The sequence below is a fragment of the Cheilinus undulatus genome, linkage group 6, assembly GCF_018320785.1.
Source record: "Cheilinus undulatus linkage group 6, ASM1832078v1, whole genome shotgun sequence".
NCBI lineage: Eukaryota > Metazoa > Chordata > Actinopteri > Labriformes > Labridae > Cheilinus > Cheilinus undulatus.
The window spans coordinates 19,321,365-19,336,108 of NC_054870.1; the positions used below are offsets into that span (position 1 = coordinate 19,321,365).

Sequence of the window (14,744 nt, forward strand, 5' to 3'; positions counted from 1 at the left end):
CCATAACTCAGAAAATGAGACATAAGGAATACCTGCAGGGTTAAAATCAGGGTGAGAAAATTAAACTGAGACTTTTCAGCTTTAAACTGTCTGCCTGTCCTGACATAAATGCAAAGTTTCTCTGGTGGCTTAGAAAGACAGTAGTAATAAATTATTTTAAAATGATAGTAACATATAAATGTCAATCTGATTATGTGCATATAAGACATAAAAAAATCTCTAACCATGGTTTGACATTTTGCCAAGTTGTGTGGAAGGTTAAGCCAGAGATCTTTTGACGTATTAGATGTAAAAGTTGGAAGCAATTTTATAAGTTGAATGGTGTTCAACATGTATGTGGATGTGTCTTTTACTCTTCTTTGTTTTGTGCATCACTTTAAACACCTGCAAACTGCATTCGAATAATACAGAAGAAATTTTAAAGAGAATCTGTTGTCAGTCCTCTTGAGACAGATGAATCCCTCTGTGAGCTTTTCTTCTAAATGATCATATATTCTGTAGGAGATGGAGTATTTGGTGAATGATGAAAATCATGTTTTCGGAACATTCATTTTCATCTCCAGTCATCGTGAGTGAGTCAGGAACAGACTCTGATATGTGCCTTCCAACAATCTGCTCCCCTGCTGTCTATTCATCTCTAGTAATTTCCTCACCTCACTAAGTTCATAATTATAAGTCTGCGCAGTCATTATTAGCGCTTCAAAACAAACAACAGAGCCCCTGCAGCTGAGAAGCCAGCCATGACAGCCTAAATACTGTTCCTTTTCTTTTATTAGCTAGCTGATTAACATTTTAGCCATCAGGGCTTTCAAGCTCGTAGCTGCCACGCAGAAATGATGAAATTTAATATCCCAAAGATTATTCTAAGTAAGTTTGACATTGTTATTATGATCACAAAATGAATATGAAGACTTTGATAGGGAAATGAGATATCAAGCTTTTAAAAGTTTGACATGGACTTTGGCAAAGTAATTTCTGTTTTGACTGATGGAAGATAATGGAGTAAGACTAATAACACCTTCACTTTTACAGTCTCTAATATATGTGTGTTTTTTGTAGTGCAAGAAGACCACAACCCTGCCATCTTCCACTGTGTATCCACCACCATATACCACCACATCCTTGTAGCTACTTTATTGTAAGATAGCATGTGAATAGAAGGGCTGCTTTAAAAAACACAAATCTCCACTCAGCCAAACAAAAATAAAAAATGATGATGGAAAACAGAAGAGAATCAAACACAAGGGAAGGAAAGAGGTGATTAGAAAGAGGAAGACAGAAGATGAGGGAGATACTCAAAAAGAAACACTCATTGTTTCAATAGGGTATTACAACTTCAAGTGTGTGTCACACTTGAAGTTGTAATACATAAACAGTGAGTTGGAGTTTGCTCAGTTGACTAAATCATTATCCACTATATTATAGTTCCAAGTGTCCTTTGGATGTAGTTGAAAATATATGTTTTAATAATATGGTTTATGTAGTCACATTGGAATTGGGTCAGTCCCAGGACGAACAGCCACTGTTATGTTATGTAAAGCTATTGGGGATCTGGATCATTTGTGGGTTTTCTCCAGGTACTCCTGCTTCCTCCCATCGCAAAAGACATGCCCGTTAGGTTAAATGGTGACTCTAAATAGGTGTGATTCTGAATGTACCTGGTTGTTTGTGTCTGTGTGTCAGACCTGCGATTGACTGGCGACCAGTCCAGGGTGTACCTCGCCTCTCGCCTAATGACAGCTGTGCTCCATCCCTCCCTGTGGTTTAGAAGATGGATGGATGGATGAATGCTTAAATGACATCCCACAAATTGGGATGCATGATATAATACACTTTTGTCACAATATGATTTTTGCGTGATTCTTGGATGCAGATTTTATTAATATTTCAAGTACCACCATTCAATAGCATTGATAAATGCAATTAGATTTAATTTAGTAAACCGAAAGAATAGTTCGATCCCACATGGGTAAATAATGTCATTGGTAATATTTTAACATGTACATCACACAGCAGTCTGTTAATCAATGCTTTTATATCTCCTTTTTGTGTTTATATCCATCAGCTGCAACATCCAGGTGATCTCTTCTCACAAATTGAAATTCTGTGTTCTGTTGTCATCCAACAAGCACCTGTTTTCTTTATTACTTAGGCAACAAGTAACACCCAAGCTACAAGATTGGTTGTAGCACTAATCTGCACCATGCTGTACTACACAGGATAAGATCTGTCAGTGTTGCCATACGGTATAACTCAGATCAGCTGATCTTTCGCAAGCCCTCATCAGCTAACAGCTAGGTGATTCGCTTTGAAGCACGCAATCGGCTAATGGTATCTATGCTGCCTTTTTTAAACTGCTGAGCCTGCTTTTCTTTGCAGCTTTCTCTGCTAGCTGCTGTTTACAACTCTCCTCCACCCCAGCTTCTGCTTTATTCTGCATCTGACTTAGTCAAACGCGTTCTGTTGTCATTGATGCTTGCTCTGTTCTGGGTTTTTTGCTGCTTCTCTCCCTGTCTCAGACTTTCTGTGCACAGGAAGAGCAGGAACATGTGCTTTCTGCTTGATGCTTGATGATGTCTCAATAATCAATCCTGGAAAACTATATTTATATATATTTTAATTGTCCTGTAAAAAGTCATGACAATGGTGTAATTTTTCTATTTTTGACCATAAAATCTAGACTCAAGTCCAGACAATTTCTTTTTCTTTTCATTTTTAAGCTGTTTTCTGAAATAGGCCTTACATTCCCTTCAGTCCCAGATCAACCAGTATAATACAGGACCACCCAGGTCTCTAAAGATAATCTCTGTGAGCTCACCACATCACATCCTCTGAGCTCACTGACTCTGCCATGGTGACCACTCCATGCCAGCAGCTATTAGCTGAAGGAGCTTAAAGCTCTGAGTAATATGTGTCATTTTACGGTTCTGTGTGTCCATGAAAGCCAGGTGTGAGTGTACATGTGTGTCAGCATGGTCCCATTCTTCTGTTTCTTTGTGAAATGTCTGAGTAGGTGCGGCGAAGCGAGACTGAGGAGGCGTGGTTTGTGACCCATGCTTCATTATGTGTCTTGTAACGGGTCACAGTGGGTGGTGAGGCGTGACGGACAACCAGCAGGGTCAATCTCCTCCTCCCGCTGGCACCCAGACAGAGCAGACAGGTCGTAAACAGGCACGCTGGAGTCCGAGGGGAATGACTTGCTCCTATCTCGTTTGGTCAGGATGTTTTTGGTGTTCTGGAAGAAAATTTGGGATTACTTATGCTCAGCCCCTCAGGTAGAAATGTGGGAGTTCTCAGAGTTTACCACAAGTTAGATGCTTAGCCAGAGGTTTGAAGGAGAGAGAACGAAGGGGAGACGTGTGTTTGTTTTGTCGGAGAGAAGGAGTTGAGGAGAGGAAGGCAAGAGTTTACACTGTTAAACAAAGGACGCTGTGCAAGTCCAATAAATGTGTCTCCAAGATGCTAGGAAAAACATCCTTGTTTGAGATTTTGTAAAAATAAACTTTCTATAATATCCACTGCATTCCTGAATGATTTACTCCTTATTACAGTGCATTATCAGACTATAATGATATGAAAATTCACAGTTTTTGAAACAGATTTTTTTCTTAAAAGTGAGAAATGCAAATTCAACAACAGGATGACCAGTTCAGAAAGTAATTGATGGATAAAGCACATATCTTACTAGCAATATACCTTTAACTGTGATTTTGGAGTTCATCTATCAAAACTTAATAGCTTCACAGGACTGATCCTGGTCTAATTTAAACAGCTGACTCTTTTACAAGAAATCAATGTATGCACTAAAATGAATTAGCATGTGTAAATTGTTTGTGAGTAACAAATATTGTTAAAAAAGAGTTATGGTTGAACTTTTGTCATGGATGCTGAGGCAGTAGAAGATTCTCCAGCCCCTGGCCAGTCTCCCTTTATCATTGTTCCTCATCCATCTCTACATGGAAAGACAGGGAACTAATAGCAGGGCACCAGCACATACTGCAGTGCGGCGTTGCACTTCATTGCTTGCAGGCTTGGAACTGTAATAGGAAACAATGCAATGGACCTGATGTGGTCACTGTTGCTACCTCACATAGCATGCTTTAAGACCATGGATGTAATCTTGCTTAGTCATAATATGAAAATTCTGTAATCTTGCAAAGCAAACCCTGCCTATGTCTGAAAAGCAAATGTTGGCAGCTGCATAATATGAAAATGTTTACAGTTTTGGGTCCAAAGGGATGAAAAATATGCACAAAGGAGGCACTTGTTCACCCAGGCATGGGTTGAACAAGTGCTTTTTGTGTGGACATAAAAAATAGAAAAGATCTTAATTGCAACGCTATGTCTATCTCTTAACCAACTAACAATCATCTGTTTATTGTTGCTGTCAGGCACTGCATCAGGCAGCTGCACTGTAAAGACATAGTACTGTAAGTGTAAGTTTCCACTGTGACAGAGAGGGAAGCATTGAGTAAAGAAGGTGATTGCAGTTGAGTGGAGAGCAGACATCTGCTCTTATCCATCTGAAGAGACTCTGCTGCTTCTCAAGAGCACTCATCCATCCTGGGCCAATCAAAGCCAAGAGGAAACCCCTTCCTGAGTCAATTGCCCAATCAGGCAGAAGGATAACAGCTCCTCATAGGTCAATCACCAAATCACAGAGAATACTTATTCTTCCTATGTTAATTTCTTCCTATCATGAAGAGGGACAGCTGCTCTTTCTTGGGTCAATATCTCACTGAAAGGCAGGTGTGACTGTGCTTCTGGAGACAGAATGCCGATGAGACCTGAAGACACGAGATTGTGTCTTCTACTCACTGCTAATTAAGCAGCCAATGAGTACAGATTGAGGCCATTGGCTGGTTTGACCAGGAGATGTTTATCTTTAGCAAACCAGTGAGGCCTAAGTAATTAGAAAGCAGATGTAGAAACTTTCAAGTATTTCCTTTCTGTCTGATGGTTTTGCAAATAACAACTGGAGCAGTTTTTACAGCTGTGATATCTGAGAGGACTATGAAAACGGCTGGCTCTGTCACTATTTTGTTGTGGATACAGGATATCAAAATGGCCTTATTTAGGGATATTGACTTATCAATTTAGAACTTGTGTTTTCAGTTTTGATTAATATGGAAGTTAGGACATTTCTGAACATCATTTATCAATAAAGGGTCAAATAAAGCGACATATAAAATAATGACTGACTAGCAGTATACTCAAGTGCCAAAATTTACCACTACAATGTAAAAGATTTTTTTATTCTCAACTTTATTCATAAACAAAGTCTGGCAGTTATGTTCATGAAATAATCACTTTACAAATGTTACAGACTAAGCAACATTTCATAGATAAAATAAAGACAAAGCTCAGAGGTCTAATCTGGGATTATGGTATGTATAGACCCATTTTAGAAGGAGCTACATAAATGGTGGCTTGTTTTAGCTTCGTTTACTTTAGCTAAAGCTAATATAGCTACATAAGTAGCGGTACAGCATAAGCCAGTGTCACTAAGTTAGCTTTAGCAAACGTAGTTAAAGCCAACATCGATCATATAGCTAGGCACATTACGCAGCGACTTTGTGACTTTAGCTTTAGCCATGTTAGCTATGTTGCTACTGCTAGTGTTAATTTTGATGGCCGTTTTTAATTTCAGTCTCAGTCTTAGTCTTTAGATTAACTTATTTTAGTTATAGTCACATTTTAGTCATTTCTACTCTTCAAAGTTTTAGTCTAGTTTTAGTTGATGAAAACTCAATTTTGCATTTTAGTCCATAAAAAGTCCTCACAATTTAGTCTTTACTTTTTTATTTTCTTGCCTAAATCTGGTACCAACCACTGTCAAACCTGGGGTCCCTGCTTTCTACAGCAGAGGAAGTATAGCTACGGATGCATTGAGTTTTGATAGATTTCCCCACAGTGGAGAAATATCACAGATTTTGTATGTCTGACAAAAAGTAAATTATACTTTAGTCCAGATTTAGTCATCTTGACAAAATCTAAACTTACTCTTTGTCCGTTTTAGTCATCAAAGATCTATTTTTTTCTAATTTTAGTCTTGTCTTTCTTGTGGAAAAAAAGCTGTTGACAGACATTTTTAGTCATAGTTTATGTCAACATAATTAACACTTCTACGTTAGCGCTGTTATCTACATAGCTTACACAACTAATGTAGCTATGTAAGCATTGCTGGCTGCATTAACCCAACTTTATTAAAATGTAAGTTAACCCCAAGCTCATAGCTAACTCTGCCCACTTCAATATTAAAAAAAAAAATGCACAGAAAGTGAGCAGTTTCATACTGAGAGGAGGGAGGGGAAAAGACTTTTTTTTTTTTTTTTTTTTTTGATGGACGGGGTTTTCCAGATGAAGCAGAAATGACGGTGACTCCCCTTTAAGATCATTTTGTATGAGAGTTGTTAAATAAGAATGTTGGGGCGATGGTTGGGGGGGCTCATATCAGAGTCTGCTTAGGGCCTCACTTTGGCCAGGGGCGCTCCTGGTATTACAGCACTTGTACTGTTATCTCTCGGGGTCATACACAACACGTCATTTGAATACACAACACTTTATTTGTTAATAAAACATAATAAGACTATTGGTCACATGTAAGAGTCTGATTATTTAACTGCTTAAACAGGTTCTCTGATGGATTTCATGGTTGGCCACATTTGATCAAATTTCATAAATACTTCTGATGTGTCCAAATAAAAGTCTGTGATAAAACCAGAAAATAGTGTACTGTGGGAAAATAGGTTATTTCCATGCCTGAATGCTGAGGTGTAGAAGAAGGAGTTACAACAATGGGTTTGATAGTGAATGTCAGGCTTTGAGTAAGATGAATAAGAAGTGCATTAGTGTTGTGTTTATTAATGGTTGGGAACAAAGGGATGAAAAGTTGCTGTGCAGCATAAAATTAAAGCTTTTATTACTCTGCAGCAAGATATTCTCTCATTTATCATCATCTTTAAAAGGGGTACAGTGTCTACTGTGATCTTATCACATTGAGTTTTTATATTATACATCTTTAAAAAACAAGTAAATAATGAAGCTCATTTTGTATTCATAATCAACTGATGACTAAAATGTAAAGTAGATTTCCTTTTTTTAGTGTGCAGAGAGGAGAGTGGCAGATATTTAAAGTTCATCATACAACATGTATTGCTTAAATTATGTGCTGTGTACAATTTAATTTCTTTTGAAACTAGATGTAAGATAAGATGATGACTCATCTTTGGTGAATTCCCATTTATTGTTGGCAAATAAACAAGCTATTTAAACAAACCTTTTTTTAGATTAACATCACAAATTAGGCATTCACCATCTTATTCTGGCATTTTAAATACTGCTGTAAAAATATTTGTCTTTTCTAGTTATGTGGATGTTTTGTCAGAAGCTTAGGGCCTGTAGAAAAAGTTGTAGCTAACTTGCTGAGGCTGAAGATCTAATGTTGTAGTCAACACCACCAACCGTGATCAAGTCGTGTACAAAACCAGCTTCAATAACAGATTGAGATGGACACAAGACCAAACCAGCTCTTAATGTTGTCCTACGATAAAGTCAGTCTGCCTGAGTGCAGATTTGCCCTTAATGCTGTTTTAGTCACCGCAGTGCTCTCAGTTAAAAACACTTCAGCTCTTGAAACAGCACCACACTCATCAGTGTCACTTCCTCCTCGCTGACCAACCACAATCAATAAGAGACCGGACATTAATCAATAAGTTACCAAGTCTGCATCTGCTGCAAGTGCCAGAGGGGATTCATATTGTTTTTTAATGTCTTATCAAAAATATTTCCTTGAATAAAAGAAAATATAAGGGCTATTTTAAAAGAGTCTCATGGATTTAAAAGAGGAAAGCAGGAGTCAATTGTTGTAATTGCTTCTTACACATGTGGCACCATTTAAAAGAAAAAATAAATGGGTTTTCCATTGGTATAAGATTTATTGCAGAGAAGCATTGTTACAACAAAGAAATAATCTAGCAAACATAGTTTCCTTACTCTGTGTGCTAGGTTTATATTCTCAGGATTAAATGTAAGGGTGCTGTAGCTTTTTATACTGAACCATAGAACTGACAAAGTGGAAGATTTAGAGCCTGTTTTTATAGACAGTGCTTTTTGGTGCTGTGGCATTGCCACAAATTTCAGAGTGCTTTTCATCAGCGCTTACTGTTGCTAAATTACAACAATTGACTCCTGCTTTACTCTTTTAAATCCATGAGACTCTTTTGTTATATTTTCTTTTATTCAAGGAAATATTTTTGATAAAATATTAAAAAACAATATGAATCCCCTCTGGCACTTGCAGCAGATGCAGACTTGGTAACTTAAACGCTTAAGAAGTATTGTTACAACAAAGAAATAATCTTCCAAACACAAATTTCCTTACTTTGTTCTAAGTTTAAATAGCTTCAGGGTTTAAATGTCCCTTTATTTCAGTCTTCCAGACCAAACCCAGCCACAGTGATTTATTTCCTCCCCCAGCATTCACACCAAGTCAAGCCATTTGTAAGACTAATCTCTATTCAGATATGAACCCAAATTTTATTTTTATTTTTATTTTTTTTAAATTGTTTTCGACCAACAATGTTTCTCTTTGGTCATCATGAGTCTGATTGGTCCATGAATTATTCACTCCCACCAAACTGCATTCCTGAGTAGGCCGGACTATCTTGCTTCCCTCACATGTTGGCATGGCTCATGGTCGAAAGGGAAGTTTCATGGCTAAAAAACATGTTTGAGCCTCTCAGTGACACATTAACAAGCTGAAAAAAAGCACATTGTGAACTCAGAGCTGAGAACAACAAACCCAGAGGGAGTTTGACCTCATTCTTTTTCAGAAAACGATTTCCCAGTGACATTCAATACTGTGCATTTAAAGTAGGATATGGCAAGTAAACTTCCTGGGGAGGAGGATTGACACAACCCTGGTGATGCTTTGGATGCTCTTGCATATCACGGGTGGCAAGGGAAAATAGTCTGCTAAAAAATATCAGTCTACATCTTCAGGGTACTGTCCAGGTGGGGAGTAGGGTTGTCATGAGCCTCTGGTCATGCTGTGGATGTTCAAGAGGCTCCTAAAATACCAGTGGTCTCTAGATGTATCACCAGGGGTGAAAAGGGCCACACAAGAAATCCTGTTGGGCCACAGTCTCCCCTGTCTCCAAACCCAAGTTGTGGCATATATGGCCCTGTGATGAATCCTTAGTGCCCTACATGCCTAAAACATATGCATGACTGTATTTAGTTAATATGTAAAATACATCTGGTATCTGCTATATTCATGTCTAAAATGTTGCATAATTAAACCTTTACGTTCATTTCTGTCAGACAAAACAGATTCAATGATGTTCAATTAATAATTTATTAAGGGAATGAACCATGGAATTTTCTATATGAACTCTAAGATTCATTTCAGCTGACCCATTATAAAGCTGTCACAGTTATCATCAAGTTTTGTGCAAAAAAAGAAGAAAACTTTATGGAACGATTGAGATTAAAAGATTTGAACTTTACTACCCCTAAGAATAAAGCTCATGTACATTCAAACGGTGCTTTATCAAGAAATCTAACCAAGCTAACTCAGTTTATTAATCTTTTTGTCATAGCTTAAACAACTTTCCACTATAATTCTCCTTCTCCTCATCTCCACTCTGCTTCTTCTTCACTTTCTCTTTCTGCTTTCTAGGCTCCATATTTTGTCTTCACAAATCACTCTGTCGCCTATATGTCTCTGTTTATACACATATCTCCATCAACATCTCCCTGCTGCCTCTCCCTCCTTCAAACACTTTTCTTCAACCCGCTTCTACCCCAGTAAATATAGAACTTTTGGCTTGATTCCTTTCTCCTCCTCCCGTTCCTCTTTTCTGACCTCTTTTAAGACAAGTATAGAAGTTTTTTTTTTTGCTGTTTGAACTCTGTGTGACGTGGAGAAACGTTGCCCTATCACAGCAGGAATCTATCATCTTCTCCCTCTCTGTTTTTCTGTACTCTGCCTTGCCAGCTTCTTTGACTCGCAACATCCAGCCTGAGAGCTCTTACTGCTTTTTGACTTGTGGAATATTAAGCAGTCACACAAACACACTCTGGAAGAAGTAAAGCTTTGTTCCAGTAGCTTTCACTGTGTAACTTTACCTTTAGACACTGCTCTGAATCTTATCCATCCCCTGTCACTCAAGACAAGATATTTTCTGTGTTTTCTTGCAGATTTGACATCCACAGTTTTAAAGTAACTGCAGCTCTGAGGACCAAATTCACTGAAACAGATCTGTACCTAAAATAAATCGAATGACCTTCCAGTTAGGAGAAAATACTCCTTCATGTATAAATAGATGTATTTAAATGGAAATCACGTACAGCCGTTGGGTGTTTGGCACACTGATTAGTCAAATTCTACATTTAGTTATGTATTATATGTGATATTAGCATATGTAAATGTATGTTAAGTAATGAGAGATTATTGGAATTATACTGAAAAAATGAATTTGGACTATTGGAGTATCCTAAAGAGGAAATGTTATTATGAAATATGAGGTTACACATAGAACCTCGAATATAATGTGAGATGTTCTACAACCATCAAGTTCTCAAATTCCTATACATTGTGAAGCACACTCCACAGCAAATCTATATCTTTCCAGATTGTATTTGCAGTTTCACAGCATGGGCTCTGGTCTGTTTCCAGCATGCCAGAAGTGCCACTCCTCTCTGCACCACTTTAGATAAATCTATTTTCAGTGGAGCTGCTGCCATAACCCATCAGTCCATGTAGAGCAGATCAACCCAGCAGGAACAAGAGCACACAGGGCATCCGGTCCATTTGAATTTAAAGTAAATGAAGGAGCCCCTTGAGAAGCAGGATCTCATTTTTAAAGGGGCCCTAACTCAACTACACAGAAAACAGTACAATACCTAACAGACATAATAACAAAGATACAGACAATACAGACAGCACTCCAACTTCCCCAAGAAGGGACTGGCTGCAGACCACTCATCACTAACAGGCCCTCTTGCAGACCATTTATGTGAGACATGGTCTATGTCAGAACAGAAAAACACACTAAAATATTCAAAATAAAATTTGATTAAAGTTCCGTTTTGGGTTAGAGTAAGAGTTAAGGTAAGGGTTAAGATACCATAAGTTGAAAGTTAAAAATCTCACTTCTGAAGTAGGTAGGTAGTTACTCTGAAATAGACAATGCTCACATAGCAGGTATGCAGCTACGTTCTCTAGGTAGCTGTGTGAGTTTTAGCTGTGTTTGCTAAAACTCACATTGCTAAAGTTAATGAAGTTACATTGGCTTATGTAGTAGCATAAATTATGTAGCTAGGTTAGTTTTAGCTATAGCTAAAGAAGCTAAAGCTAAAGTGAGCCATAGTTTGTGCCACTGCTTCTAGAACTGGTCTATCCATAATTTAATTTAGGATTAGACCTCTGACTTTTGATCTGTTTTATTTATGAGATGTTGCTTAGTCTGTAATGGTAGTTATTTCATGAATGTAGCATAACTGCCAGACTTTGCTTATGAATAAAGTTTAACTAAAAAAGAAAAAAACAAACTGGATGCGTGTTGTACCAGCAAATTATGGCACTTCCGTTCTGACAGAGACGACATCTTAGATGAACAGTCTGTGAGCGCGGCTGTCAGAGATGTATGGTTTGCAGCCAGACTGTCTTGACCCCCCCAGCCCCCCATCCCTTCCTCAGCTCTCAGCTGTTAAACAAGACACATTGAGGAGCATGGTACAACAGATCCAGGACAAACAAGGTGTACAACAACAACTGAGTTGTATAAAGAGGATGCACTAACATACCTATACATATACTGTATACTATGTATGTTGTACTATCACATTAGACGTGGTTGTAATTGCATGATCTTGCAGTGTCCATGAAAACTCCATATAACCTGACCTCTACTTTTTTATCCCATCACAGTTTCTACTATACTAGACCATAACCACATATAGAGGTATTTACTCGTAGATAGCTGTTTCCAAGTTGATAGTTTTGTTGCATGAAATGTATTTTTTCTTAAAGAATCATCTTACATTTTAATAACCCCAAATACAAGAGTATTTTTGCTTTAACCCCTTCAAAATGAGATTTAGAATAGTATAATAATGTGTGAGACCATTTTTATAAGGAGCACAAAATCTTGCGGTTGTAATTTAGCATTTTATGTAAGAGATATAGAAGATTTTTCAAAGTAAGAATACAAAAGAAAACATTGAGCAAACGTCCCTGGTTTTACAAAAACATCAAACAAGTTTTATGAGCAGCGGAAGCAGGCCGGTTGAAAATCTATTCAATCAAGGTTTTACTCGCCATCCATTGTTTCGGGAAGCGGAGCGAATCAATGATTCTGTGATTGTAACAGTCCTGAGGGATGGAAGATAGGAATCAGCTCAGATAATGAGCCGCTACTCAACGCTGCAGGGCAACAAATTACAACGGTACACACATCACACACTGCTGCACATACTTCCACGCATCCACAACACTGAACTGAATACGAAGGTGTGTATGAGGACACCTGATTTGCAAACATTAATCCATATGATTTCATCTTTCATCATCAACCTATATTTCCCCTGGAAAGGCCATTTTAGAAGAATTCCTATGAAATGTGTTAACAAGACAAGGGAAAAAACAAGTCAACTTCAAATATGACTGTAAAACAGATTTCAGGGTGTATATTGAGGATGGAGCCATCATGTAAATGTACAAATAATGAATGTACGATGTCTTTTAACTTGTTTAAAGTGCATTAAATAATGAACAATCTAACCTCAACTTGCAGACTTGTGTTTGGTACATAGCTGGAATCTGGTATAAAACTATAAATTTGATACAGCATTACTTCTTAAGCTCACACTTTATTATACACATATCTTAAACTCTCCAAAAAGTGTTATTTTGATTCAGACTGTATTCACACCGCTGTTACCATCATTTTTTTTCTCTCACATAGGCTGCTCAAAGTTGCTATCTGAAGCTAATTTCATCTCATTGCAGTCCTTTTAAGAAATGTTCCATTTTTAGGGATGCACAATATCATCAGATATCAAAATTGCTGCATATATTTTCAGCCAATGTAACAAATGTACATAGTGGCAGAAAGTACAAGTAAGTTTTGCAGTACAAAGCAGAAATCAATAGCAATCAAAGCAGATGGATTTGTTTCACACATCCATCTGGACAACCTCCCATAGCCAGTGTTTGGGAAAGGGCAGAGCCTTTGAAAAAAAACTCAGAGGGTGATTGGATGAACGTTCTGTCTGTCACATCTTTACGGGCCAATCAGAGCAACAAAACATGTGATGCTGTCACAGATACTGAGGTGCACCGGTCACCGCTACAGAGGAATAAACTCCGTAGAGAACTGAATAACGCGAACTAGGGATGGGACCGATCCGATCCAATATCAGTATCGGTTCCGATATGGACGTAATTAATAGATCGGATACCTGAAAAACTGTCGCTGATCCAAGTGACCGATCCAAATCCATCCTACAGTTTGCAGTAGACCATGAACGCACCACAGTCTAACACGAGACAGTCTGTGTGTAACTGAGCTAGTATTAGTTAGGATGTTCTTAGCGGTATAATTACCTAGTAGATTAAACGCAAATCTATATTTAGAATAGTCAAAACTAGTCTAAAGATGAGAGAACACGAAGAAGAGTGGCTGTGACGTTAGCCTGATAGCGCCGCTAGTACCTTCGTTCCTCTTTGCAGATTAATATTGTGCTTTGATATTTGGCCTCTTTCGGATGAGTAGTCATACGAGGGCTTAACCCTCAACAGCCCACATACCACTTTATTTCCATTTACTCATTTGGAAAACTGTCGCTAACTGCCGTTAGCTGTTAGCCACCAACAAGCTACTGATTGTTGACATGGGGTGAAGGGTCAGAGAGGAAGACTGCGGCCATTAACTGAAGCTACAGCGGTCTCTAGTGGCTGGAGGTCCGTTACAGTTTAAAAGAGCATTGTAGACAGGGATTTCAAGCACATGTTCATAAAAAATGATAGGTAATTAGTTTAACCAACTAGTAAATCAATGTTTAGTAGTTCAAATAAATTAGTTTGGAATGCATTTAAATTCAATTCATTTTTGTATTTTTTTTGCTTTTTAATAAGAGGAGCTGGGTGGTTTACTACAGCTTCATGTAACCTTACACATTATACCAACAACAATAATAATTGTTAAAAATATATATGTATCGGAATCAGTATCGGTATTGGCACATATTTATCGGAATCGGATCAGAACTGAAAAAAAGTGGATCGGTGCATCCCTAAAGCGAACTATAGCAACTATAGACATGTCAGAACACAACCTTTTTTTGTCTTTGAAAAGAAAACAACTCACTGCTGTTCTTTGTTTTTCTTTTAATGAAGAAATGTCATCAAGTTCTGATAAAACTGATGCTCTAACAGCATCAAGAGTATAAATCCGTAAAAGAAAGCAGAGAAGAAAACATGATGATGGTATTAATATGATGAGTGCAACAGCTAGAGCTGTGTGTTTTGAACGGACAGGAGACACCATTTATGATGTGTCAGGTAAAAATGTACTTAGCGTGTGGTTTCAATGACGCCGTGCCTAAGCAGCCCTCACAAAAGCTTTCCTAGCAAGCCTGTAACTTTTGTGACTTTCTGGGGTATTATCCTTTTTCAGTTGTTTTAGTCCCTAGCAGCTATTGCTAGCCACCTTTTGTACCTTAGAATGATTTGCAGT

The 14,744-nt window shown here is 37.9% G+C and overlaps 1 protein-coding gene across 6 annotated transcripts in view; it reads left to right on the plus strand.

The window, feature by feature from the left end:
* Window positions 1–14,744, plus strand: part of atrnl1a (attractin-like 1a) — a 450,037-nt gene that overhangs the window by 322,074 nt on the left and 113,219 nt on the right. The window contains exon 28 of one of the 6 annotated variants that reach the window (XM_041790228.1): window positions 10,204–10,290. The exons of the other annotated variants lie outside the window; for them this stretch is intronic. Coding sequence (XP_041646162.1) covers window positions 10,204–10,209 — 6 coding nt within the window. The 3' untranslated portion in view covers window positions 10,210–10,290. Of the gene's footprint in view, window positions 1–10,203; window positions 10,291–14,744 lie in introns of those variants that run through there. 6 annotated transcript variants of the gene reach the window in all.